Below are 25,560 nucleotides of genomic sequence, written 5' to 3'. Positions count from 1 at the left end.
TAGATCATAACAGAAAGGAGAAACAGGATCAACCCATCAAAGATGAGCTCCTTGGTTTTCACTAAATACTTACAAATACTGTCACCTGGATGCTTTCACCTGGATTATCTTTTTGTTTTGCACATTATTATTTATATTTTGTTGAGTGTGAGTGATGCTTCATTGATGTTGTGTTGTTTCACTCTAGAATAGATGCTTGTTTATTTTGTTTTGTTTATTAGGATTTTAACGTCACGTTTTACACTTTGGTTACATTCATGACAGGAACATTCACCTCACTTGCATGTCTTTGGACTGTGGGAGGAAACCGAAGCACTCGGAGGAAACCCACACGGACACGGGAAAGACATGCAAACTCCACACAGAAAGGACCCGGGCTCTTCACCTGGGGATCGAACCCAGGACCTTCTTGCCGTGAGGCGACAGTGCTACCCACTAAGCTACCGTGCTGTCCCACTCTAGATGCAAATGTACAAATAATATACACAATCAGATCTTTTTGTCTAATTGAGATGGGTCTTTGTTTTTGTATTTTATAATTTATTGTTGGCACACTGTGTTCCATGTTGAGTGTATAAATAAAGCAATTTAAATAATAAACATTTGATGCAATGTTTTTTTACATTAGTAATTAATTTGACATTTAATTTGGTTATAAATTAATTTAAGCAACAAAAAATATCTAAGGAGCCACTTGGGAGCCGAAAGAGCCGGCTCTTTTTAGTGAGCTGAGCCAAAAGAACCGGCTCTCTAAAAGGAGCCGAAATTCCCATCACTACTACTCTGCGCTCATACAGCCGTCTTGAATTAGCGACGTATCGGCCAATCAGAAAATAGAATTTCTCAGCCAATCAAAAAATAGAATTTCTTGTTGCTGGGTGAGGTCTGAAATAGGTAACCTATGTTCCGAATACGTGCTGGAGCTGAATACCTATGTATTAGGAACATTGTTCAAAGGAATATAATATCTAAACCAGCTGCAGTATTCTTTTGGAATAACTTATATTATGATATAGATTGGAAAATAACATGGCTTTTACCAAATAATTTTTTATATCACAAATAAGGTAAGGGAAGTATTCTGCATAGATGTTGCCCTATCAATAAAACTATTGCAAAATTTAAAAAAGATATAATTACTGGATGTTCATTTTGTCACAAATATGAAGAATCCCTTACTCGCTTATTTTGGGATTGCTCAATTTTCTCAATTTTTTGGACCGATTCCAATAATTTTATTAATAGAAAAATTAACTATAACTTTTAATTGAAAACTGAATTTATTCCATTTGGAAGAGACTTATATTGTCAACCTTCTCTTAATATTATCCAAATATCACATTCATTGTTGTAAATTTATGAATAATAGACCAAACCAACACTTTTAAGGCATCCTTTATATCGTACATTAATTCGTTAAAATTCTGTAAAATTGTGAAGGCAAGACTTACTTTAACACTGTTAGAAAACTTCTCTATCCCTTAAGGTCATTTTAGAAAATCATTAAATGGTATTATCTATAAATTCCTGCTTAAGCTAATTTTATTGATAGTTTATTTCAATTTCTATAACCTCGAACAATTTTTAGTTAATAATTGTCTAAATTTCATTGTGTATGTTACATCTTGGCTGTGATTGATGTATTCTTTTGTAATATATTTGTTGTTCGGTAAAGTTCATAAAAAAAGAGAGAACCGTCAGGATCATCAGGTAACACCGACCCCCCCCCCCCCCAGGGTGAAGTAGCCATGGCAATTTGTTGTTGATCAACCCCTTGAACCCTTGACCCATTAATATACCCATCTGATTGGTAGGTGGGTCCACCCCCTCTCCCCCATGATCAAGATTCCACTTAGAAAAAAAGTGTCTACTTGTCACTGACAAGAGAAGTGTGACGTGCAAAGAGAATTAAGAGAGAGGGATTTATTTACAGAAGATGAGTGCACGAATGACAAGTGATATTTGGATGCATTTTCATGCAGTAAATCAATCGCAATGAAGACGTCAGTACAAGTGACTCAAGTGACTCAAGTGACTCAAGTGAACCAGATCACATTACTGAGTGACTCCGATTAACCCGAGTCCATAAAATGAACCGAATTTACCACCACTACCTTCGATCGTCTCTGTTATTGTATGCTTGCGGCAGTTGACCAATAGAAAACCAGAACCCCTCTCATGTGATAAATATTCATGAGCTCTCTGTCCGTCTTGGCCAATCAAAACGCGTCATTTCGGGTATCTAATGAATATGCAAATATTGAGGCTTACACGGTGGGTGAAGTAGGGGGCGCTAACAGGCAATGGCGGTGTTGTTTTGCTTCAGGTTGGACACTTCAAGCAGGTATAAATGTAAATAAAGACACCGCGTTTAGTTTTTATTGTTATCTGGTTTTAAATCTTTCGTCTGACCGAAGTATTGTGTTATATTATGGACGCCCAGACGACGGTTACAATCTCGGTTGCTCCTAGCAACAACATTTCTAAAAAACCGTTGCCTTTTGTTTTGAAGAAGATTATGAGCATTTTACCGCCGAATATACTGGACGACGGCGATGATGGTGAGGAAAGAAGGCTGTATTTTCATTTTTATTCTGTAATTAATGCTATAAATGAAATAGTTTGAGTGTTTATTTAAAAATAAAAACAAAAGTGGGACGAATGCGACGGTTGGCTGTAGTCTCGTGCACTAGCGCGTGTTTGATGATACTAGCTGCAAAAGTGCACGTGCATCCTAAAGTCTCTCGTGTTTTTGGCTTTATATTCTGTGTCATTACCTTTATAGCAAGTTGTTTATTATATATGCATGTTTTGTTCTGAAATAAGAATAAAAAGCATTCAGTATTTTAACACAACCCAGGTTTACAGGAGGGCAGGTTGACTAACTGCATAAAACAACATAACACCTGTATGCATGAAGCAGTTTGCTTGTTTATACCCAGTGGTAGCTCAGTGGTTAAAATACAGGACTAGCAACTGGAAGGTTACTGGATCAAGTCTTACATCTGTCAGGTTACCACTGTTGGGCCCTTGAGCAAGGCACTTAACACTCAATTAAGTCTTTTTTTTCAATTAGTCATGGCCAATTCCCTATGCTAACTGCATCTCCTATATTGCATAACTGCTACCAAGCATGAAGGGATGGCTGAAGTCTAACATGTGCGTCCTTCAAGATTTGTATGGAACATGGAACTCTCTTAAAACACCGCTTAGAGGCTTAGACTGTCCTCGTCCATACTCACAAATGCTCTAGATTAGGGGTGTCAAACTCATTTTCACCGAGGGCCACATCTGCCCTCAAAGGGCTGTTTGTAACATATCCTGCTGTGATTGCAGTCTGCATTTTAAGTCTTGGACAATTTGTTGTTTTTCTTGGAGGCTAAATTCTGTGTTTGGTGTTAAAATGGCAAATTAATACTGTATATTTACCACAGACACGGCCTCATAACACAAGAGACGTACCGGTTTTTCTTCTTGACTTTGACTTCTTGCCTTTCCCATCTTTCATTAAATGACCTTCCTTCTGCTTCAATTTTTTCTTCTTGTACATTTTGGGATTATTTGTAAGTATTTTTCAACATCACTTGTTGGAAAACCGCCTCAGTTAAACACTGATGTGGTAACACTGCCATCTAGTGGAGGGATGCGGTCACTTTGTGGGTCACAAAATCGGCATGCATTGTTGGAGATGCAGTTTATGTACTATTTTAAGACAATCGTACATCTTTTAAGCTCTTGCGGGCCACATAAAATTATGTGGCGGGCCGGATTTGGCCTGCAGGCCTTGAGTTTGACACATGTGCTCTAGATGAATGATATGAGAGGCAGGTATATCATCCCTACCACAAAGAAAACAGGGCCAATCGAAGAACGACACTTGGGTTATGCCACTGCTGACATCTCAAGCTTTCAAGTTTGAATCTCAGCTCTTCTATCAGCCAGCCGAATGCCTACGCAGACATAATTGGCTGTGTCTGAGGGAAGGAGGACCGACGGGATTCCTCGTCGCTGCTGCAGTGGTTAAAATACAGGACTAGTAACTGGAAGGCTGCTGGTTCAAGTCCCACATCTGTCAGGTTGCCACAGTTGTGCCCTTGAGTATACAGTGTCAGTTGTAAGTCGATTTGGATTAAGGTGTCTGCTAAATGCTGAAAATGTAAATGTATACCCCTGACCCCTTTGAATGTGGAATTTTTCGGCCTCAGACAAGATACACTGTGGAGTTTTAGGGTGTACTCGCATGGGCTGGGTGAAATAGCCAAAGTATTCTATTATAGAATATGTTAATCATGTTGACTGTATATTTTAATGATCTGTTTTTCTCCTTAGCACCTTTTAATTGCAAGCTTTGTGTATATGTAAAGGTTTTTTTTGTAATTATTATTATTATTATTTTTAAATTTCAACTGCAGCAGGTTGATGAAATAAATTGCATAGCCAATCATTTGTTTAGGCACCCAGAAAGCTGGCGGGGCATCTGAGATTTGAACCCGGGTCTTAGCAGGGTGGGCTAGTGTAATAGACCGCTGCACCACCCATTCACCTGCTACTAGAAGTCCAGTGATAATGATAAAAAATCTGCCCAGTGGATTTTATGTAATCAGCAGTTTGTCATAGGACCATTTACAGCAGTGTGCTATTGATCCAAATATGTATGGTTAATTACCCCCCAAAAAACTGCCAGTCAACTGTACTCACAAATTCAGTCTGTCCTTCAAAAAGTAAGATTAGAACTTTGTAACTACTGAGATAGTAGATGGGAATAAGTGGGATGGGGAGCGAGCTAGGCATTTCCTTTTCATCAACTGCTTTATTGGTGTCATGGTCATGGAGAGTTTGATTCAGTTGGGAAACACTGGGTGCAGGCAGAAATACCCCTTTAGCCTTTTCCTGCTCCTTTTCTCAGAAATAGCCTATCATGGCTGTATGTAGACACCCCCCAGTAAAAAGGGGCTAGTGGAATTTAGCACTGTATCATCTGAGTGATGATACACTGACCCCCCACCTTTTCAATCTCTGCAGCAATGCTGACAGCACTCCTGCACCTATCTTTCAAAGACAGCAGTTGGATGTGATGCTGAGCACGTGCACTCAGCTTCTTTGGACGACCAACGCGAGGTCTGTTCTGAGTGGACCCTGCTCTTTTAAAACGCTGGATGATCTTGGCCACTGTGCTGCAGCTCAGTTTCAGGGTGTTGGCAATCTTCTTGTAGCCTTGGCCATCTTCATGTAGCGCAACAATTCGTCTTTTAAGATCCTCAGAGAGTTCTTTGCCATGAGGTGCCATGATGGAACTTTCAGTGACCAGTATGAGAGAGTGTGAGAGCTGTACTACTAAATTGAACACACCTGCTCCCTATGCACACCTGAGACCTAGTAACACTAACAAATCACATGACATTTTGGAAGGAAAATGACAAGCAGTGCTCAATTTGGACATTTAGGGGTGTAGTCTCTTAGGGGTGTACTCACTTTTGTTGCCGGTGGTTTAGACATTAATGGCTGTATATTGAGTTATTTTGAGGGAAGAATAAATTTACACTGTTATATAAGCTGCACACAGACTACTTTTCATTGTGTCAAAGTGTCATTTTGTCAGTGTTGTCCCATGAAAAGATATACTTAAATATCTGCAGAAATGTGAGGGGTGTACTCACTTTTGTGATACACTGTATGTGTACACTCCTGGCCGGTCGATAGCACAGTTATCGAACCAAGATCTCAGCGGTGATGGGCTGCTGTAATAGATCGCTGCATCACCTGAAGGCTTGAAGGCTAGTCTGGCTCTTTAATACAATTTATGTTAAGGCCTGCACTATGAATAACATACACTATATAGCCAAAGCTGTTTGAACACCTGACCATGACCATGAGTTAGACACTGGATTCATTCCAAAGGTGTCAAGGTGGTTGAGTGTTTCTGTGTTTGACGTTCTCCTTCATTCCTGCCCACAGAGAAGAAGTTAAGCTCTATTGGAGAGGGGCAGTCTTGTGAAGATGAAGGCGGTGGAGGGGGATCTGGAGTGTCAGCCTCCCTCACCCCTGCAATTTGGGACAAGACCATTCCATACGACGGTGAGAACTTTCACCTAGAGTACATGGACCTGGATGAGTTCCTCCTGGAGAACCAGATCCCTTCTGCTCTCGAGGAGGAGCTGCACAAAGGCCTGGAGCAGGAGACTCAAAGCTCCTCCACATCCCCAGATTCCTCGGCTGCCGTCTCACTTTCAATCGAGAAAACAGAGAGAGCTAACAAAACGGGAAATGTGAAGAAAGAAGATGTGGGTTATGAGAAGGACTCTGCTGAGCTGCAGACGATAGAGAGTGCTGCAGGTGAGTGGGATTTTAAAAAGCATTTGCGTGGTCAGGCACTGGTGCTGGATTAGAAGGTCAATTAATCCTAAAGGTGTTTGCATCCAGTTCATCAAGCCATGTTTTATGGGCAGCATAGACATGACAGATGAGGAAAGACCTTCCCCTAACTGTTACCACAAAGTCGAATTTAGAAGAAGATGTAATAATAGTTGATTGGTCAATAAAATATCCACTAGGAGGGGGGTATTGGCGTCCTTTCCAGGGTGTGTTGCAGCATTACGCCCAGTGATACTGGGGAAACAGGACCCACTGTGACCCTAAATATGTTGACTATATTAAACATGCATCAATAGTTTAATGAGTACTGCGCTAAAATAGCATGTTGGTTAATGTCCCAGATTCGAGATCAGAAGGTTGGTGGTTCAAACCTACCTCTGCGGTCACAATTGTAAGTTGCTTTCAACTGACCCTTGGGTGAGTCGCAAGCATTAAAAATGAGTTGCAGAAAAAATAATTAAAAAGAGAACGAATATTAAAAGGCTTTACGTTACATCTTGTGAACCACAGTGGGACCAGATTGTCACCATTTTTTATTAATTAAGTATATTTGGTTTTGTTTTTTGTATTGATGCATTGTTTGTGGTGCCTGGGTCATGGTAAAAATCATGGACAATATGTGTCACCTAAAAAAAGTTTGAAAAACCCTGACCTAAATAATGTACATATAACTTATCAAACACATCAGTGATGTTTTCTTGCTTTTAGTCATGTTATTGGCGGCCAGGTGGTTACTCTTGCTTAGAGAGAATACAGTACCTGATGTGCCATCATCCATTTCTCTAAAAGTGAGGCTGTGACAAAGTTCTCCACCAGATCATGCGAGCCAATGCACCACAGTAACTGTAAACAACAGCATTAGCAACAACAGGACAGTTTTCTGTTTGTCCATGTGTGAAACTTGGTGGTGTTTACTTGTCTGTGGCCCTGTTGAAAGACACCAGTTTCCTGCCCCACCCATACAGCCTGCTTCGGTTCACTTGGTCCCTGACAAATCAGCTAATAAAACACTAAAAAAAAGGCGGGAGGTGTCACTTGAAGCTTAGTCTGGCTCTCTATACATAAGACAGCTGTGTGGGGCAACCCAACACTGGCTATGGTTACAAGTAGAGATGGGACGATCGATCGGCTATGAATCGGTATCGGCCGATTTTTAATCAAAATATGCGATCGGCGATATTTCCTAAGAGTAGCCGATCCGATCGTGTGATATATAAAGATCATGTTAAGTTAACAGCTCAGTGGATTGATCCAGACTTTGAGCTACGAAGCACCAACCATCACATCACCATTCATCAACCATCGTACAGAAACCATCGTGAAAGCTCTTCATGACCTAAAATAACATCATTAACGTTGTGCATCATACATACAATGTAATTTTGCTGATTGTAATATTTACTTTAAAAAGATAATTCAACCCGGTCACATCTGAGTGGATTCTATCAGCACGTTATATAAACTCCTGGTTCACTTTGGTAAATCGTAAGCGGTTCTTACTTGTGATGTAGATGAGAACAGAAAACGTTACAGAGCCAATCAGAGGCAAAAGTTTATTCATTAGCAAATTCGTAAGTTCAGGATCATCTGCTGAACTTTTAGCTCCTTAGACGGAACGAGTCTGACTCGGTTACAGATCTGTGGTAATAGCAGTTTAATTAAGCTTTTTAATGTAAGAGAGTCACACGGGCGGCACGGTGGCTTAGTGAGTAGCACTGTCGCCTCACAACAAGAAGGTCCTGGGTTCAATCCCCAGGTGGGGCGGTCCGGGTCCTTTCTGTGCGGAGTTTGCATGTTCTCCCCGTGTCCGCGTGGGTTTCCTCCGGGTACTCCGGTTTCCTCCCACAGTCCAAAAACATGCCACCAGGTTAATTGGAAACACTGAATTGTCCTATAGATACCTAGCCGCTAGATGCACTAGTGCACTGTAGTGCCGGTCCCAAGCCCGGATAAATTAGGGAGGGTTGTGTCAGGAAGGGCATCCGGCGTAAAAACTGTGCCAAATCAATGAGCGATCATGAGGATGACTCGCTGTGGCGACCCCTGAAAAAGGGAAAAGCCGAAAGAAGAAGAAGAAGAATGTAAGAGTCACACAAAATGTTCTGTAGTAGCTGGTGTTTATTTAAAACCACGACATTTAATTAATAACAGTAAACACGGAGAGATAACTGAGAAGAGAAACTTACGCTTCACATAAAAACGAATCAACTCATGAATCAATGAATCACTTATAGCGATACTGTGAACAAAGCGTCTCTTCTAAAGGCACACACACACACACACACGCGTGCGTGCTGCTCCGGTTTATCTTCACTGTGAGGCTCTTTTTAAGTTTATTTATTTTATTTACCATTTACCATTTTATTTACCCTATCGTAATCGGCTATCGGCCGATGTCCCTGAAAGGAGATCGGAATCAGTGCCAAAAACCCCGATCGGTACATCTCTAGTTACAAGATTTTCTCCAATCCTATTGAATTTATTTTAATTATAGATTAAGACAGGTGTTTATTCTGCTCAAAAATCTGATCTCTGTTTACATGCACGCTACAAGTAAAAGGATCCATAATGACGAGCATGTGTAGAGTACCACAAGATACCATGACAACAAGCATCACTCGGAGTCCAATCAGAGACTAAGGAGCAACAGTATGATACCTGAGCTTTCAGTTGGTGTGTCTTTTGTTTAATTGCTTTAAAATAATGGCAGACTCAGGAAAATGTACTTCACGTTTACTTATTAATGAAGGGACAAGAGTAGAGTAGAGAGTATCTGTTTTTAATTTGCTCTTTAGATTGTGAGCCCACTCTTCTTCAGTTGCTCAAATAAAGAACTTTGTCTCCTCTGCAGAAGTTTTGTGTCTGCCATGCTGAATTTTGTAAACTTCTGCTATGATTAGAGATGGGACGATCGATCGGCTACGAATTGGTATTGGCCGATTTTTAATCAAAATATGCTATCGGCGATATTTCCTAAAAGTAGCCGATTCGATCGTGTGATATATAAAAGATCACGTTAAGTTAACAGTTCAGTGGATTGATCCAGACTTTGAGCTACGAAGCACCAACCATCACATCACCATTCATCAACCATCGTACAGAAACCATGGTGAAAGCTCTTACGATGTAATTTTGCTGATTGTAATATTTACTTTAAAAAGATAATTCAGCCCGGTCACATCTGAGTCGATTCTATCAGCACGTTTTATAAACTCCTGGTTCACTTTAGTAAATCGGAAGCGGTTCTTACTTGTGATGTAGATGAGAACAGAAAACGTTACAGAGCCAATCAGAGGCAAAAGTTTATTCATTTAATGTAAGAGAGTCACACAAAATGTTCTGTAGTAGCTGGTGTTTATTTAAAACCACGACATTTAATTAATAACAGTAAACACGGAGAGATAACTGAGAAGAGAAACTTACGCTTCACATAAAAACGAATCAACTCATGAATCAATGAATCACTTATAGCGATACTGTGAACAAAGCGTCTCTGTAACTGCGTCTCTTTTAAAGACACACACACACACACACACACACACACACACACGCGCGTGCTGCTCCGGTTTATCTTTACTGTGAGGCTCTTTTTAAGTTTATTTACTGCTAACCCCCTCTATTCCAATTGAGTTGTTAGTCCGACTATTAGGCTGCATCTAAATGTGGCTACTAGCAGGTAATAAGAAACGGCCACAGATAGGACACGTGTCAGAGTGGGCATGTGGTGATCCGGCTTTCCTTGATTAGACGAGGGGTTTCGCAAACCAGTCAAGTCATATTCATTTGTATAGGGCTTTTTACAATGGACATTGTATCAAAGCAACTTCAGAGAATACAGGACCGACAGACCAGAAACACCTGTTGAGCAAGCCAGGGGACAGTGCCAAGGAAAAACTTCCTTAAATTACAGGATGAAATTTCGAGAGGAACCAGACTAAAGAGGGACTTCTATTCTTCTTGGGTGGAAGTGGCAGCAGATTCAAAATTTTGAATTGGAAATGACTAGATTGGGAGTTAAATGGGGGGGGATTCTGATAAAGATAACACTTTACTACTGAAGTATTCCCTTTTTGTTAGTTTTATTGCACACGGTAGATTTGCCAAGGTTATCCTGAGGATCATGATTTGAGAGGCACTGCTGTGTTTACTTATGTTTACTTCGCCAAAACCTTAAATCTGACCTGAGTTTTGGCCCGGAGACACTATTGTAAAAATCTGTACATGATTTTCCCCACTTGGCTGAATAATTCAGAAGTGTTAGAAAAGTTTTACAAACTCCCACTCAAAATTGGCTCACAGGTTGATGTCAACGAGTTGTTGACTCATTATGGTAATGACAGGTATCTTGCAGAAAAGAAACACCCACATGTACAGAAATATGAGCTCAAACTTCTATAGTTCTATAGTATAGAGCAGGGGTTTTCAACCTTTTTAGGCATGCGCCCCCCCTCGCACCACGCCCCCCTCACCTTGGTGGAACTGCACTCGGTCGCGTGTATCAAGCGCTGCTTCCGCCACGCCCCCCCTCCCCTGGATAAGGCACGGCTCGAGCACGGATGCCAAGCACGGCTTTCGCCACGCACCCCTCACCTTAGTGGACCACGGCTCAATCACGGATGCCTGCCGCGTCCTCCGCCAGTCTCGTGTGCCACCGGTTCATAATAATAATCTCGTAGTGCCACGCCCCCCCCCCCAGGTAAACAAACACAATTGCAGGTAACAAGAGGATGTTTGAGACAGGGCAAGATGGAAGTTTGCCTGTTATTTTTTTGTAGGTGGCTAGCACCTGCTAATATGAATTTCTGCAGTAGATTAATTAGCATTTTTTATTTTTAAGTGTTTATTCATCTGGCCAAAAAAGCACAGGTGTGTTCAGACTTATTTTGGGTGACAAGGCCTGATTCACAATCTGCATTTCAATTCAGATGCAAGTTTGAAGCATATTATCTATAAAATTGATTTTATACACCTGCCAGCAATTAATGTGACTCAAACGTCTAAACCTAATAATTAGTCCGGATGACCTCATATTTTTGGCCATAAAATGTACAAGTTTTGTGTTCTCCTTTTAGAGCCCAAAGCTCGCTTGGCTCGAGCAACCCCATCCCCAATGAACCCAGAAGACATTGAGGTGAATATTAACTTTCAGCCGGACCAGAATGACCTGGTCCTGTCCAGCATTCCAGGAGGAAAATTGTTCAACCCACGCAAACACCGCTTCTCAGAGGAGGAGCTCAAACCACAGCCCATAATCAAGAAGGCCAAGAAGGTGTTTATTTCCGAGGATGCCAAGGTCAGACTCTGCGTGTTTCCTAGTCTTGATTATTGACATGAGTGTTCTGATAAATTATTTATGTACTTGCCAGTCAGTACCGACCTGCAGTCAGTAGAATAAGGTCGCTAGCAGCTATGTGAGTGTTTTTGGGCAGCGGTAGCTTAGTGGTTAAGATGCTGGACTAGTAATCATAGGGTTGCCGGTTCAAGCCTCACAGCCACCACTGTTGGGCTCCTGAGCAAGGTCCTTAACCCTCAATTGCTCAAACTGTATTCAGTCATAATTGTAAGTCGCTTTGGATAATAGCATCTGCTAAATGCTGGAAATGTAAATGTCTATGTTTGGTTAGGAGGGAAGTGGAAACAGCCTAGCCATTGGAAGGTGCACATGTCAGAGCACTCTCAGTGCCCGGATAAAATACGGAGGGTTGCATCAGGAAGGGCATCCGGCTTTAAAGCTGTGCCTAGTGTGGTATGAGGACCAGATCTGCTGTGGCGACCCTATATCCAGGAGCAGAAACAAAACAAAACACATGACACATTCCTTCAGTAAAAGTACAATAAACAGCAAGAAGGTCCTGGGTTCGATTCCCAGGTGGAGCGGTCCGGGTCCTTTCTGTGTGTAGTTTGATACTACAGTAGATACAAAATAAAATTGTCCATGACTGTGTTTGTCATTAAAACTTGAACTGATGAATCTTGTGTAGCCAGTAATTACCTGTCCTGTCATGAATGTAACCAAAAATACATCTGTGTTTTAGCCAGTCAGACAACAGACTTACCTCAGGTGTTTGGATCTTTAAAAAATTTAGTTTGTCTCATTATACACTGCCTGGCCAAAAAAAAGGTCACCACCTGGATTTAACTAAGCAAATAGGTTAGAGCCTCCCATTGGATGATTACTGCATGGGTGATTATGTTTCAGCTGGCAACAAGTTATTTAACCCTAACTGATGCAGTGAGTAGCTTCTCATTTGTTAAACAACCACATCGAAAGACACATCCTGTGGTCGTGGAAAAGATGTTAATCTGATTCAGAAGGGTCAAATTATTGGCATGCATCAAGCAGAGAAAACATCTAAGGAGAAGCTGAAACTACTAAAATCAGGTTAAGAACTGTCCAACGCATTATTAAAAAGTGGAAGGACAGTGGGGGGGGGAAACATCATCTTCGAGGAAGGAATGTGGTCGGAAAAAAATCTTGAATGATCGTGATCGGCAATCACTTAAACGTTTGGTGAAATCAAATGGTAGAAAAACTCCAGTAGAACTCAGGGAAATGTTTAATAGTGAAAGTAAGAGCAGTTCCACACGCACAATGTGAAGGAAACTCAAGGGATTGGGACTAAACAGCTGTGTAGCCTTAAGAAAACCACTTGTCAGTGAGGCTAACCGGCAAAAACGGCTTCAATTTGCTAGGGAGCATAAAGATTGGACTCTGGAGCAATGGAAGAAGGTCATGTGGTCTGATGAGTCCAGATTTACCCTGTTCCAGAGTACAAGCCTGTGGGGGCAGTGCTATGATCTGGGGTTGCTGCAGTTGGTCAGGTCTAGGTTCAGCAATGTTATGTGCCCAAAGAATGAGGTCAGCTGACTACCTGAATATACTGAACCACCAGGTTATTCCATCAATGGATTTTTTCTTCCCTGACGGCACGGGCATATTCCATGATGACAATGCCAGGATTCATCGGGCTCAAATTGTGAAAGAGTGGTTCAGGGAGAATGAGACATCAATTTCACACATGGATTGGCCACCACAGAGTCCAGACCTGAACCCCATTGAGAATCTTTGGGATGTGCTGGAGAAGACTTTGCGCAGTGGTCCAAATCTCCCATCATCAATACAAGATCTTGGGGGAAAATTAATGCAGCTCTGGACAGAAATAAATGTTGTGACATTGCAGAAGCTTGTGGAAACGATGCCACAGTGAATGTGTGCCGTAATCAAAGCTAAAGGCGGTCCAACCAAATATTAGTGTGTGACCTTTTTTTTTTGGCCAGGCAGTGTATTAGCATTCAGGTTGTGACACAGCAAAGCCTCCTCACATCACACTGCCACCACACTTTATTGCTCTTTTTTTCTTTATTGCTTCTTAACAGACATAATGTGACCCACGTTGTCCAAAAGGGTTCCAATTCACATTTGTCAGTTTTAAGAACATTATACCCAAATGGGAGATTGTCCAGACACTTTTTTGGTTGTTGTCAGGTGAGCAAAAATGTGTCTTCTGATTAGATTCATTATCTTTTTTGCAGCCCACCCATTATCTCTTTGTTTTGTAAAGGTGAACATGCTGATTTTAGCTGAAGCTGGTAGAGAAATAGTAAACATTTCTGCTTGGCTCTTGGATCCTGATATAGATAGTAAGGTGCAGGATTTGTAAGATTTCTTGGGTGTTGCAGATCATTGAAGTTAGAAACGGTCTTATTGCTCTCTCTTTAACCCACTGACCTCAACCCCTTTTCCTCTGCTTTTTTATGCTGGTAGGACGATAAGTACTGGTCGAGGAGGAAGAAGAACAACCTGGCGGCGAAGCGCTCCCGGGATGCTCGGCGTCTAAAGGAAAACCAGATCGCCGTACGCGCCAATTTCCTGGAACGGGAAAACGCGGCCCTGCGACAGGAAGTGGCCAAACTCAGAAAGAACTGCAGTCGCTGCAAGAAGATCATGGCTCTGTACGAAGCCAAGTACGGCCCTCTGTAAGGGACAAACTTCACAAAATGCACAACATACTGAGATAAGCAAACACAAACACACAACCAACTGTTCATACCAGATAGGATTGTGGACTTGTGATGAGCGACTCGGACACAAACTTTCTTATGAGGTCAAATGTTTAAAAACACACACATAGCTCGTCCAGCAGTGGAGTTTCAGACACTGCTGTGTAGCCTGACCTGGATCTTAAAATAAGGGAACTTATCTACCCTTCCTGCCGTGAATATAACCATGGCGTAAACACGGCGTAAAATAACTAAATGAATGAATAAATAAATAAAATAAGGGAACTGGAACACATCAATAACAGAATAACCGACTGTGGAAAACCACACACTGAACCAAAGCATTAAGGCCTCCTAATGTAAATCACCATTTACCTTTGACCTCTAAGTCCTGGAGCCTAATTGTACATACATTTACAGAAGAGCTTCCACAGTAAACATTTGCTTATTCTAGTTCAAGTAGACAACAGTCCAAGAACACACATCTGCTGAAACCCTGTTAGAACATTTTTTGGTTTGTTTTTAATAAGAGTGTTAGTAAGTACATGTTAGTTTTCATATTAAGTGCTTAGTAAAGAGGTGGGTTTTAAATCAGAACGGACTTGAGAATGAAGAAAACATCTTGGGGAGTTTAAGTACTAATATTTAGTGGCATAACAATTGTTTCCGAGATCTGTGTTGCATGGAGTCGACCAACTTCTGGCACCTCTGAACAGGTATTCCAGTCCAGGATGATTAGACGACATTCCACAGTTCTTCTACATTTTTGGGTTTGCCTCAAAAGAACGCGTTTCAGATATCAGCCCACAAGTTCTCTCTGGGATTGAAGTCAGGGGATTGTGCTGGTCACTCTATTACCTCAATCTTGTTTGTCTGTAACCAAGATGTTTTGGGTCATTGTCATGTTGAAACACCCATTTTAAGGACATTTCTTCTTCGACATAGGGCAACATGATCTCCTCAAGTATTCTGATATATTTAAACTGATCCATGATCCCTCGTATGTGATAAATAGGCGTAACACCATGGTATGAAAAACATCCCCATATCATCATTTTGTACCACCATGCTTTACTACCTTCACAGTGAACTGTGGCTTGAATTCAGTGCTCAGGGGTCGTCTGACATACTGTCTACGGCCACTATACCCAAAAAGAACAATTTTGCTTTCACCAGTCCACAAAATGTTGAGCCGTTTCTCTTTGGACCAGTCAATGTGTTCTTTGACAAATGTTAACCCATTCAGGACACGTCTTTTTCTTAACAACGGGACTTTGCAGGAGTTCTTGCTGGTAAATCGGCTTCACTTAATCGTCTTCTGTACTTACTGGGAACTTCAGATGTTCCTTGATCTTTCTGGAGGTGATCATTGGCTGAGTATTTGCCATTTTGGCTTTTCTTTGATCCATTCGAACAGTAGTTCCACGCTTCCTTCTGCATCTTTCAGGTTTTGGTCGTCACTTCAAAGCATCCGAGATCATTTTAGCTGAGCAGCCGATAATTTGCTGCACTTCTCTGTGTGTTTTCCTCTACAATCAACTTTTTAATCAAAGTATGCTGTTCATCAGAACAATGTCTGGAACAACCCATTTTACGCAATATTTCAGAAGGAAATGTGCTTTGACCAACCTGTGCCACATTTGCCCCCCTCCTACCTTAAATAAGGGCAAAAATGTACACCCGTTCTTCTGCAGAATGAATGACTTCACCAACTGAACTCCTCACTGCTATTATTTTGAACAACCCCCTTTCAATTAATGCTTCGATTACTCAGAATGAGCGGCATACATGTTCTAATTGTTGGGTTTGTTTTGTTTTCATTACTCTGCTACACTTTCAAGTACATTTTTTGCTATGTAGAAATATCATTTCTACTAAAAACAGTGATTTATCAGGTTAATGGTGTTGGACTGCTATTTTTTTTAACACCACTGTACATCGAACAAGCATACATAAGACAACATTATGTTAAAAAAGTAAAAACCAAATAAAAGTACAGAGTAAGAGAGAAAATAAAAACAGACTAAACAAAAAGGTATGTTTTTAGGAGTGATTTAAAAACAGCGGCCAAAGGTGCTTGTCGAATATTAGGAGGTAGAGTGTTCCATAGCCTCGGAGCATAAACTGCAAATGCACAATCACCTTTTAGCTTCAAACGAGCCCTAGGAACAGTCAACAAGTTCTGAGTGGCTGATCTTAAAGAACGCTGTGTGGTTGCGGGAGAAAGCATACCACTGAGATAAGCCGGGGCTTGACCATTAAGCGCTTTAAAAAACAAATAAAAGCACTTTAATTTGAATCCTGTGCTGAACAGGCAAGGCAGCCAGTGTAGTGAGGCAAGGACTGGTGTAATATGGTTTCTTTTCTTGGTATTAGTCAGTAACCTTGCTGCTGCATTCTGGACTACCTGTAAGCGCCGCAACAGAGACTGATTAATCCCAATATACAGAGAATTACAGTAGTCAATTCTTGCAGAAATGAATGCATGAATAACTTTTTCCAGGTCAGAATAGCAGAGAAAAGGCTTAATCTGTGCAATATTTCTAAAGGTTGGGGATTGCTGTGTTAGACCACTGCATCACCTATGTGCCCAGAAATGCTTTTATTAAAAAAAGTAAAATATCACATCTGGCAACAAATATTTTGGTGGAAAAAGAAAAAAAACAAAGTAACTTCAGACCATTTGTCTCAAAAATGACTGGAAACTGTTGCGTACACTATCCAGTGTTGATGTTGACCACAAACAAATGTAAACGCTCACAAAAGACTCCATTGTAGAGCATTAAAGAAAGAAAAAACATGTATTCCAGTCCAGGATGATTAGATTACATTCCACAGTTCTTCTGCAATTTTGGGTTTGCCTCAAAAAAACACGTTTCAGATATCAGCCCACAAGTTCTCTATGGGATTGAAGTCAGGGGATTGTGCTGGTCACTCTATTACCTCAGTCTTGTTTGTCTGTAACCAAGATGTTTTGGGTCATTGTCATGTTGAAACACCCATTTTAAGGACATTTCTTCTTCGACATAGGGCGACATGATCTCCTCAAGTATTCTGATATATTTAAACTGATCCATGATCCCTCGTATGTGATAAATAGACTTCCGCTTCCAAACGAGCTGGGATATGCGAAGAAAGAATTTCATTGTAATGTACATGTGTATATGTATATATGACAAATAAGAAGTTCTTCTGCCTGGATGGTGGTAGCCTAGTTGATAGAGCTTAGGGCTATCAATTGAAGGGTTGAGAGTTCGAATCCCAGTCGCTACAAGTCACTGCAAAACCAAGTATGGTAGCATGCAGCAATCACAAATGAGATTCTGAGAGGACTGACTGTGTCTTCTGCAAAAAAACACCTTTAACTGCTGAACTCCAGATCTAGCAGAGCAGGGCGAGGACTGTTATTCTTATTGAAATTTGAGGGCTTACACGTTTACCCATCAGGGATGCGCATGTCTTTCAGTTTGTATCGACTATCTGTAGCATGTGTGTTGTGATCACAGCCAAGAAATTCAAACACCGTTATAATGGAAGCCTGTAACATGCCAAGATGAGGTTTGCTGTAATTTGTTCGCACATTAAAGATGAAAGATGAGGTTGACAGTAAAGATAAGTATTTTTTTAAGGCGAAACAGTAGACTCAGGTTCTGGAAGGCCAAAGTGGTTTTTTGAAATAGCCATTTCCATTTTAGCTGGCGTTTTCTTCCAAACCAGCTTACATAAAACACAGAGCCATGTGTGTCACCTGTTCACTTGCACACATGGGTAAAGCATATACACATAATCTACCATTATAATCTCTCACTTCTACTTTTTTCATCTACTTTATGTTCCAATCTAGTCGTTCTCAATTCCCGATTGTGAATCCAATGCCGCATGCACAAACCCTGGTTTGATTAAGAAGAGCTGGATCACCACACCACCAGACACGTGTCCAATTTGCGACCTCTTGTTATCGCCTACTGGTGCTGGGTTGCCACACATAGTCGTATCGCATACATAGAGCCACACTATGCTCCATGTGGGCTTGTGCAGGTGCCTGGACCAGTCACAGAGATTGCATATCGCAGCACTTGGAGATGCTGTCTGATCTACCTTCCCACAAACAAGGCCAGGTCAGTGTCTCTGCTGTGATTTGAACTCGTGAGTCTGCAGTGGTGTGCTAGTGTGTTAGACCGCTGCACCATCCAAGCACCATGAAATACATTTTTTTCCTTCCAATTTAGCGTAGCCAATCCGCTGCTGGGGACCCTGATGTCATCCAAGAAGGGTGTATATATTCACCCGACACACTCCCACGGATGTGTGCGCAGTCCTACCGAACCTTTCTCATTCTCCTGCACTTCAGTGGATTTGCACATGAGGTCAGCTTTGTGTGCGGAGAGCCACGCCCCGATCTCCACTGCACTCCTTTACTTTCTGTACAGGCGCCCTGGGCAACCAAGGTCCTTACACAGCGTTTATAACCCCACCCCTTATTTCGGCTTTTCCCATTTAGCAGACTGGAGGCCAATCTTTTTCTGCTGCAGGCATCAGTCAATTATGCCTGCTAGAGGGCGCCCAGACGACCGGTAGCAGAGCCGAGATTCGAACCCGGAAGCTCAGAATCTCAGCGTTGGTCAGAAATACATTTTTTTAAATCAAATCACAGTGTAGTTGTGAGAAGTCAAACAGTAGATGTTTATTAATTCTCATACAGACTGAAACAGACAAATGCAACATCATGCTTACACTAGTCACTCCTTACTTAAAATACCACTTTAGTTGCAACATGAAAGAACAGATCTTGGCTTTTCATGCTCTGATTGTAAGTTTTCGGTGTTTTCCAGAAAGATTTTGATGTCAGTATTTAAAACTCAGATTCCATATGCAGTATTTAAATATGCTTGAGCATTAACAAGCTTATCTTACACCAGCACAGGCAGAGTAACTATGAACAACAACTAAAGCATAAAATATCATTTCACGTATTATTTAACATTTTCAGATTCATTTTGTTTTCCTCAATAATCTGAACATTTCCAACACTGCACTTGGGACTCAGCACCCTATTCCCAATTTTGTCTATCCACTGCATGTTCACTTTTATGGTTCAAAATGATATTTAGAGCCTATATAGTGACCCTACCAAGGCAGCTACATTTAAGCCACAGGGGGAAAAAAAGGTAAATAAAAAGGTAAATCTTTACATTTCCCCATTACAAAAATACTCCTGAAGTCAAATTAAATGTGTTTCATCTGGTGTGAATTTTAGGTGACGCAACAACTCCAGGTTTTATTATTATTTAATGAGTTGAATGGAGTGTGACTTCTGAACACTGCAGTTCTGTGGGTCTGAAGGACAGGTCGCTGGTCCTTAATTTAAGGACAAAAGAAAAATTAAATGGGCTTTAGAAGATTTCCAGGGGTTCTTATGAGGGGACTTTGTAAATACTTAAGAGTTGTGTAAATTGTTTTCTTTTCCCGAATTCAGTGAAACCACTGTCGTTGCTGTTGTAACAAAAATGACTTCTTTTTTTTACCACTGTAAATAGTTTTGTCCTACTGTACAGCATCCTGCCATTAATGTGCTCACCAATATATTTCTCACAATGCTTATACTATTTATATATATTTGTAAGAGTTGTTTTAATGAAGAGTATAAACTGGAATTGTGCAGGGATTTCTTGAAGTAAACTGGGAATTCTAGACTGGTTTGATTGTAAACCAGGGCATCCAGTTAATAATCATTTACCACTAGTCAGTACTAATGGTGTGGGTGTGGTATGGATACAGAGATTGCTGAGCTCGGGTTAACAGCTGAGACAGAATGAGGCAGTGGTAGCTTATTGGTTAAGGTACTGGACTAGTGATCATCAGGTCACTGGTTCGTTGCCACTGTTGGGCTCCTGAACAAGGCCTTTAATTTGAAATTGCTGGCCTTGTACTCAGTCACAATGGTAATTCACTTATAAATATGGATAGAAGCATAGGTACTCATAACCGTACTCCGCTGAGCAGTGATGTACCAGGTTTAGTTTGTGTAACAGGTTGCTCTTTTCAACCTGCCCAAAGTTTAAGTAGCTTAGCTGAGACCATCCGCAGCAGGTCTGCAGCCACTTTAAGCTCTGTGGTGGTGGTGGTGGTGGTGATTCAGAAGCTTAGTTTGTGGACAATGTTGTCTGTGTACTAGCCATTTTAAAGCCTTAACCTCACTCATGGTTCTTTGCATGATGGGATAAAAAGCTTAGCTATTCGCGAGAACCTGGGAGGAGGGCTGTGACTTCTACAAAGTGGTTGAACCACTGGTTAGCTTCTGGTAAGCTTCTGTTTCAGGCAAAAAACACAAGGCAGACACAGGAACTGCTGAAAAGATTACATCTCACAGATGGCTTAGGAACACCTGGGGATCCCCCAGGGGAAGCTGGAATCTGTGGTTTAGGATAGAATATTTTGGGCTAATTTGATTAGTCTGCTGATGCTGAAGATAAGATGTGTACAGAAGCTGGAATTTTACTAATACTTGCTGGCCTGTGTAGTGCACTATAAATTAGTGTGAGATTTATACTTACTGTTCGGCTGCATTACACAAAAACGTAGGTTTTGTGGACATATAGTGGACATATAGTGCACTGTACTCTCTTTCATTTGGGATTTAGTTTTCTATTTCCTGTACAAGCCAATCTTAATGTTCCCAGTTGGGAGTCAAAGGGGATTTAGCTGCCTGTTTTATATATACAGATGGGTAATTAATTAAAGGAGAAACATTGAGTAGCTTTATAGCGTTTTTACACTTTTTTTGTGTAAAACGATAGTGTTATGTTTCTTCTCTACTGCCTCTGATTAAGGAGAACGAACTGACACACGCCCCCTCCGACACGTGAGCAGTACCCGACTGCATTTTTTCACCTGCACGAGGCGAATTCTCATGCCAATCAGCCTTGTGCACAGAGAGCCACACCCTGATCAGCATTATTCCTTTACTCTGTGCAGACACCATCAGTCAGCCAGCAATGGTCGTAATTGCATCAGTTATGAAGTCGCTATCCGGCTCCCTTACCTGGACGAACAACAGCCAAACGTTGTTCATATAGCCGCCCAGCCAGATGGCAGAGCTGAGATTCGATACGATGTATTCGAAATCCCAGCTCTGGTGTGCTAGTGTATTTTACCGCTGCACCCTCTGAGCGGCTTGCTTTTACACTTTTCATCACTTCTATGGGTCTCTGGATCTGTACAGAAAGAATTAAACACCCGTTTCTCCTAAATAATCCTGCTTAATTGTGTTGATGACTTTAGTCCAAAATCTCCCAAAGGGGTTCAGATAATTTGAGATGTGGTGACTAAAGGCCAAAGCATATAATTGATATTCATATCATTTGCATACTCACCAAAAAATTCACTAAAAAAAGGATCGTGTGGTGCTGCAGTCTAATTCACAGCTCAGCCTACCACCTCTGAGATTTTGAGCTCTATTTAAGTCTATGCTATCATCCTGGTCGGGTGTCTTACAGGCACAATTGCCCATGTCTGGTCTAACAAGTTTAAGAACCACTACACCAGCGTGAAAATGTACTTTAAAGTGCACAGTACACAATTTTATTCCTAGTCTTAAGTGTATCTCCCCCCACACCTTTAACAATGCTGATTAGTGCTACTCATTGCTATCAAGTCTAACACTGGTATTCTACATTTAAATTTCGGTTCATTCATCAGAATCTTTTAGACCTGAATGACACTGCAAATCTTTTCTATATGAAGTTCGTAAGTGTGATGCTTTTTGTGTTTGTTTTACTGATCCAAAATGCAACATTTTAAAATGTATCTTATATTTTTATGTAGAGCGTATAGAGAAAAATGTGAACATAAATATTTAGTTTTTACACAGTCTAGCTTTAAGGTTTAAGATTGTTCTGATAATCATAATGGGCTTACTGTGGACAAATATTTTTACAATAAGTAGATTAATTAATAAAACACTTTAACTGTGATATGTAGCACTCTGACATTTTGCTTTATTTTCCAGTTACAGAGAAAAAAACAATCATGTTTTAAATTTTAATTTGTGTTTGTTTTGATTGGATAATTAATGTAATGTGTTTTTTTTACTCATGGTTATGTTTTGTGTTCTGTGTAGAGAGGGAGCGTGTGGTGTAATGTACAATATGAAGTGTAGTGTGTGTACAATAAAGTGGAATTGAAATAGGTTGACCTGTTGGGGAATAATTGGGATGGATGGTGTATAAGCAGCAGCTCTCGCTGTACAAGGGACATCTCACTGTCCTCCAACCATACAAACCTGTGCACGCTTTCTTTAATACAGTCTCATGCAAACGCTTTTACACCTCTGGATGAATTCTGTGTTTTGTTAATGTTCCAATAGACTACAGATATCAAACTAATGCACATTTCATTGTACAGGTGCTGCATTTATGTTATTGAAAAAAAGAAGCAGCTGTGTTTATCACTAACGAGTAATTAGGAGGACAGGCCACAAAATTAAACAACATTCGTACAAGCTGATGTAGGGCAGTGATAGCTCAGTGGTTAAGGTACTGGACTAGTAAACAGAAGGTTGCCGGTTCAAGCCCCGCCACCACCAAGTTGCCACTGTTGGGTCCTTGAGCAAGGCCCTTAACCCTCAATTGCTCATCGTGTTCTGCTCATTGTGTAAGTCGCTTTGGAGAAAAGCGTCTGCTAAATGCTGAGAATGTATGAATGAATGTATGAATATATTTGATCCAGCTATATTTAAAAAATATATAAACTCAAAATCCAACAAAATTGTGGAAGTGTTTCAATTCATTAATCACAGAAAGAAAAAACAATTCATTAAAATATACAGACTGCAATGATCTTTCAAGTTCATGTATGTTTATTAAGATTTTTAATGTCATGTTTTACACTTCGGTTACATTCATGACCGAAACGGTAGTTTCTGGTTACACAAGATTCATCAGTTCACAAGTTTTAACGTCAAACACAGTCATGGACAATTTTGTATCTCCAATTCACCTTTTGGACTGTGGGAGGAAACCGGAGCTCCCGGAGGAAACCCACGCAGACACAGGGAGAACATGCAAACTCCACACAGAAAGGACCCAGACCGTTCCACCTGGGGATCGAACCCAGGACCTTCTTGCTGTGATGTGACAGTGCTACCCACTGAGCCACTGTGCTGCCCTCAAGTTCATGTAAATGGGTTTGAGTCAATGTGCATTGTGATGGACATCCATTGGGACAGTGGTACCCTAGTGGGTAGAGCTGTGAGTAACTACAAGGTTGTGTATTTGAATCCTGGCTCTGCCATGCAGCCACTGTTGGGCCCTCAAGTAAGGCTTATAACCCTCTCGGCTCCAGGGGTGGCGTACAATGACTGCCCTGCTCTCTGAGCCCACCTCCAAAGAAGCTTGGATATTGGAATAAAGAATTTCATTGTACTGTACATGTGTATATGTATATATGACAAATGCATTCCATTTTCCCTATATTATCATTATCCTTATATTAGATGGATTGAACATTACCAGCATTTGAAAGAGAATTTAAGCAGCTTTTGTTTTACTGAATTATAACTGGGTTCTTTTTTATAAATTTTTTTCCCCTTTTTCTCCCCCTTTAGCGCATCCAATTGTTCAATTTGCATTGTGCTTCCTCTCTGTCTATGCCGAACCCTGCCCTGGTCGAGGAGATCAAAGCTAACCCATATCCCCTCCGAAACATGAGCAGCATCCAGATGCATCTTTGCCACCCACACATTGATAAGTTTGGCGCCACCTAGCGTTGCATGCGGAGAGACACGCCCTAAGGGCACTCTTCCTCATCTCTTGTGCAGGCGCCTCTAATCAGCCGGCAGAGGTCGCAATCGCATTCTGACAGAGAGAGACCCACATCCGGTTCTTTGTCCCACCCCCCCAACTGAGCATCCGGCCAATCGTTGCCCATACAGCCACTCAGCTTCGAACCGGTGAAGCAGAGCTGGATTCAATACGAGGTACTCAGAATCCAGCCCTGGTTGCAGCGTGTCTTTTTACCGCTGCGCCATAACTGGGTTCTGAACGTTTGAGATGAATCAGTCAGACTTACATGACGTGGACACTCCTCCTAAATCTTAAGCTTGTTTTTCTCAGAAACACTCTTTGCTAACAGGTATATAAAACCAATTATTTATAACTTATATTCCTCCAAGTTTGTGACAACTATTTGAGGAATGCAGTTTTCTATTTCAGTATAACCCATCATAAAGACATGGTTTAATAAGTTAGGTGTGAAGGAACTATAGTAACCTGCCTTGATCTCAGCCCCACTTCCAGAATTTTTTTGTTCAACATCAGTCTCTGACCTCACAAATACTAATTTGAGGTGGCACAGTGATTCCCAGGTGGAACAGTGTCTGTTTAAGTTTCCTTCGGGAGCTCCGGTTTCCTCCCACAGTCCAAAGACATGCAAGTGAGGTGAACTGGAGATACTAAATTGCCCATAACAGTGTTTGACATTAAACTCAAACTCATGAATCATGGTTATCCTACCTGTCCTGTCATTGATGTAACCAAAGTGTGTAAAACATCACCCTAAAATTCCAATAAACAAACAGACAAATACTGTTTTGACTGAAAAGGCACCAATTCTCAAAGGGGGACATTTTTAAATCTTGTGGAAAACCCTCCCAGGGGGCTCAACTGTCAGGTGTTCACATATTTTTGCTAACTTGAGCTGTTGCTTGTGTGTGAAGAGTGAATTTTTATTTCTCTATTGTCTGTGTTTTATTAGTATTCAGTAAGAGAGGTTACATAACACATCAACTCACCCTGGAGAGCAGGCTTATGTAATATCTGCTTCAGAGTGAGAGAGAGAGAGAGAGAGAGAGAAAGGGTCCACCGAAAAAAAGGAGGTAAGAGGAGAAAGAAAAGAAATTGATGAGGGAATTTAAATAGATATGGATAAGAGAAAAGGCTAAAAGAAACATTATACAACCCCAAATCAGAAAAAGTTGGGACGAGATGGAAAATGCAAATAATAAAAACACAGAGTTTCTTACATTTACTTTGACTTTTATTTGATTGCAGACAGGATGAACCTGAGATATTTCATGTTTTGTCTGCTCAACTTCATTTCATTTATTAATAAACCTCCATTCCTGCATTTCAGGCCTGCAACACATTCCAAAAAAGTTGGGACAGTAAAGCATTTACCTCTTTGTAATGT

The 25,560-nt window shown here is 41.0% G+C and overlaps 1 protein-coding gene across 3 annotated transcripts; it reads left to right on the top strand.

The window, feature by feature from the left end:
• The first annotated feature begins 2,431 nt into the window (after nt 1-2,431).
• On the top strand, nt 2,432-25,270 carry tefb (TEF transcription factor, PAR bZIP family member b). 3 transcript variants are annotated; one of them, XM_062990880.1, is made up of 5 exons: nt 2,432-2,561; nt 5,956-6,333; nt 11,445-11,665; nt 14,138-14,349; nt 25,126-25,270. In XM_062990880.1, exons 1-5 carry the CDS (start codon nt 2,432-2,434, stop codon nt 25,133-25,135), a joined length of 951 nt encoding a protein of 316 aa, XP_062846950.1. In that variant the 3' UTR covers nt 25,136-25,270. The 3 variants fall into 3 exon arrangements, with proteins under 3 accessions (XP_062846950.1, XP_062846951.1, XP_062846949.1); XM_062990881.1 differs by lacking the exons at nt 14,138-14,349; nt 25,126-25,270 and adding an exon at nt 11,997-12,301 and having other exon boundaries at nt 5,956-6,075; nt 6,205-6,333; XM_062990879.1 differs by lacking the exons at nt 14,138-14,349; nt 25,126-25,270 and adding an exon at nt 11,997-12,301.
• The last annotated feature ends 290 nt before the right edge of the window (nt 25,271-25,560 follow it).

This window comes from Trichomycterus rosablanca, chromosome 2 (assembly GCF_030014385.1).
Source record: "Trichomycterus rosablanca isolate fTriRos1 chromosome 2, fTriRos1.hap1, whole genome shotgun sequence".
In the NCBI taxonomy this organism is placed as follows: Eukaryota; Metazoa; Chordata; class Actinopteri; order Siluriformes; family Trichomycteridae; genus Trichomycterus; species Trichomycterus rosablanca.
Note: the sequence above shows the minus strand (reverse complement) of the source record. Positions and strands in the feature narration are given on the sequence as shown.